The 2,133-nt window shown below is 57.0% G+C and overlaps 1 protein-coding gene across 1 annotated transcript; it reads left to right on the top strand.

Moving 5' to 3' along the window:
• Nucleotides 1-244: 244 nt before the first annotated feature.
• LOC128277010 (inhibitor of Bruton tyrosine kinase-like) lies at nt 245-2,127 on the top strand (the record flags this gene model as incomplete). The annotated part of the gene is made up of 4 exons (XM_053015462.1): nt 245-1,003; nt 1,074-1,174; nt 1,233-1,511; nt 1,590-2,127. Coding segments are annotated over exons 1-4 (1,677 nt in total), but the record flags the coding sequence as incomplete, so codon positions are not given.
• Between the last annotated feature and the right edge of the window lie 6 nt (nt 2,128-2,133).

The following is a 2,133-nucleotide window of genomic DNA, read 5'->3' as shown; positions in this document are numbered from 1 at the left end:
GCACGGACAACCACTGGTAACGGTCTTTTTGAAAGCTGTCACTTCGCTAAGGATATGCCCAACGAATGCCACAGTTAATCTCGCGCTGTCATGACACGTTAGCGGTGACCGAAGAAGCAATCATCAAAACAACAACAGTCGCAATTCGATTTCTTGCACCGGTTACGGATTTCGTGTTCTTTGGCACAGTGGCAGAGTGCAGAATTCCAGTCCCTTTTTGCAGACTCAACCCCCGGTCCGGCAGATGAAATTCACCATCGACACGTACGATTACGAGTGCACCGCCAAGTGTCGTCTCGTAAGCCATGGCAACGCGATCACCGCCGCGCTTACCAAGCGCTCCGTGCCGGATAAGCAGTTGGCGGCGTTCGTTGCGAAAACGTGCCGCAACTTTGCCAACGTTCTCGACGAGTACGGGCGTTCGGCGCTCCACATGGCGGCATCGGTTGGCCGGGACGTGCTCGTTGAGTGGCTCATCAATCAGGGTGCGAACATCGCGCAGAAGGACGCGGAATCGGGCCACACGGCTCTTCACCGGGCGCTGTACTACGGAAGCGTAGCGGCGGCCGTACGGCTGGTGAAACACGGTGCGGCACTCGATACGCCGGACAAAGATTTCGTGAACCCGTTGCAGCTCTGCAGTAGCGGCAAGCGTTTGCCGGTCTGCGACACCGAGGTCGTGGTGTGGGGAAAGAACAAGAATTACAACCTCGGCATCCACTCACTGTGGGAGCGCGAGCGGCCCGATTTCATAGACTGCTTTCTGGAAGACAACATTCGGATCAAACGAGTTGCGATCAGTGCGTACCACAGTGTGTTTCTTCCACCCGACTCGAAGGAGGTGTACGTGGTGGGGTTTGGCGTCGGCGGGCGCCTGGGCATGGATGGTGAATACACGGTCATCCGGCCACAAAGGTTGCCGGTCCCTGCATCCCAGAACACGACGATCGTTGACGTTAGTGCCGGTAAATATCACACCCTTCTGCTGCGCGACGATAATCGCGTAAGTACCAAGAGTCCCTCCAGCCGGGGTCAGGTCAGGATGTGTCTGTAACGGATTTTAACGCCCTCAGATTTTCGCCTGCGGAGAGAACAAACACTGCCAGCTGGGAATCAGCCCACCACCGGAGAAGCAGCTAACCTTTCGGGACATTAGCGAACGTTCGGTCCTATAGTACGTTGGCAACGGTCGCAACGATCGCGGACAATGTTTTAATCTCTTTCTCCATCAGCAACAACACGATCGCACGCGTCATCGCCAAGGACTACCACTCGATCGCGGTGGGCATCAAGGAGGTGTACGTGTGGGGACTGAACGGCGGTCAGTTTGGGTTGGAACGCGATGCCCACGATGAAGTGTTTGTGCAGCCAAAAGCGTTGGTGCTTCCGGGGAAACGGGATGCAACGGTCGTCCTGGTGGAGTCCAGCAATGCTGCCATCGCGGTGTGGACGTTGCCGGCCTGCTTGTACATTCTGTACGGCTTTAAGGTGAAAACGTTCAAAAACCCGCTGTGAGTATCTTCGGTCCCCTTCGGCGGCCACAGGCACTCGCGGTCACAACCACTAAACGCGACTGTTTCTTCCTTCAGAATGGAGCAAATCATCCACCTCTCGGTGGCGGGCGGTGATCTGCAGACCGCGCGCGAGGATGTCACCCGCCAGATGGGTGAGGTGCGCGTGATCGTGATCACCGTTTCGCACCTCATCTGCATCTGGTACGAAGAGCAGCAGCAGTTTGTGCGCTGCGTGTTCTCTCAGGCGTGCAACCTGGAGGTGGAGAACATGATGTGGTGCGGGGACAGTGTGCTGGTACTGCTGCTGGGCCATCTGTACCGTGGCACGCTGACGCACCGAGTGTCGCGCTCGGTACGGTCCCATCACAGTGGCTCGATGAAGATGTTCATCCGACGGAGTGACGTATGCGAATCGTTGAAAACCCGCATCGAGCTACAACGCATTCCGAATGTAACCCATGTGAGGGATTTTGTGTGCCATGAGGGGGTCGAAAATTATGCGGCACTGATCGAACACTCGCGGCGGACGTTGGAGGTGCCAGAGTGGAAGCCAGGGTGCACCGGGTTCGATTCACTGCTGGCCGGTGCGTCCCCGGACGATGCCGTGCACGATGTGGTG

The sequence above is a fragment of the Anopheles cruzii genome, unplaced genomic scaffold (genome assembly GCF_943734635.1).
Source record: "Anopheles cruzii unplaced genomic scaffold, idAnoCruzAS_RS32_06 scaffold03426_ctg1, whole genome shotgun sequence".
Classification (NCBI taxonomy): Eukaryota; Metazoa; Arthropoda; class Insecta; order Diptera; family Culicidae; genus Anopheles; species Anopheles cruzii.
The sequence above is the reverse complement of the archived record's forward strand: the minus strand, read 5'-3'. Positions and strand labels throughout refer to the sequence as shown.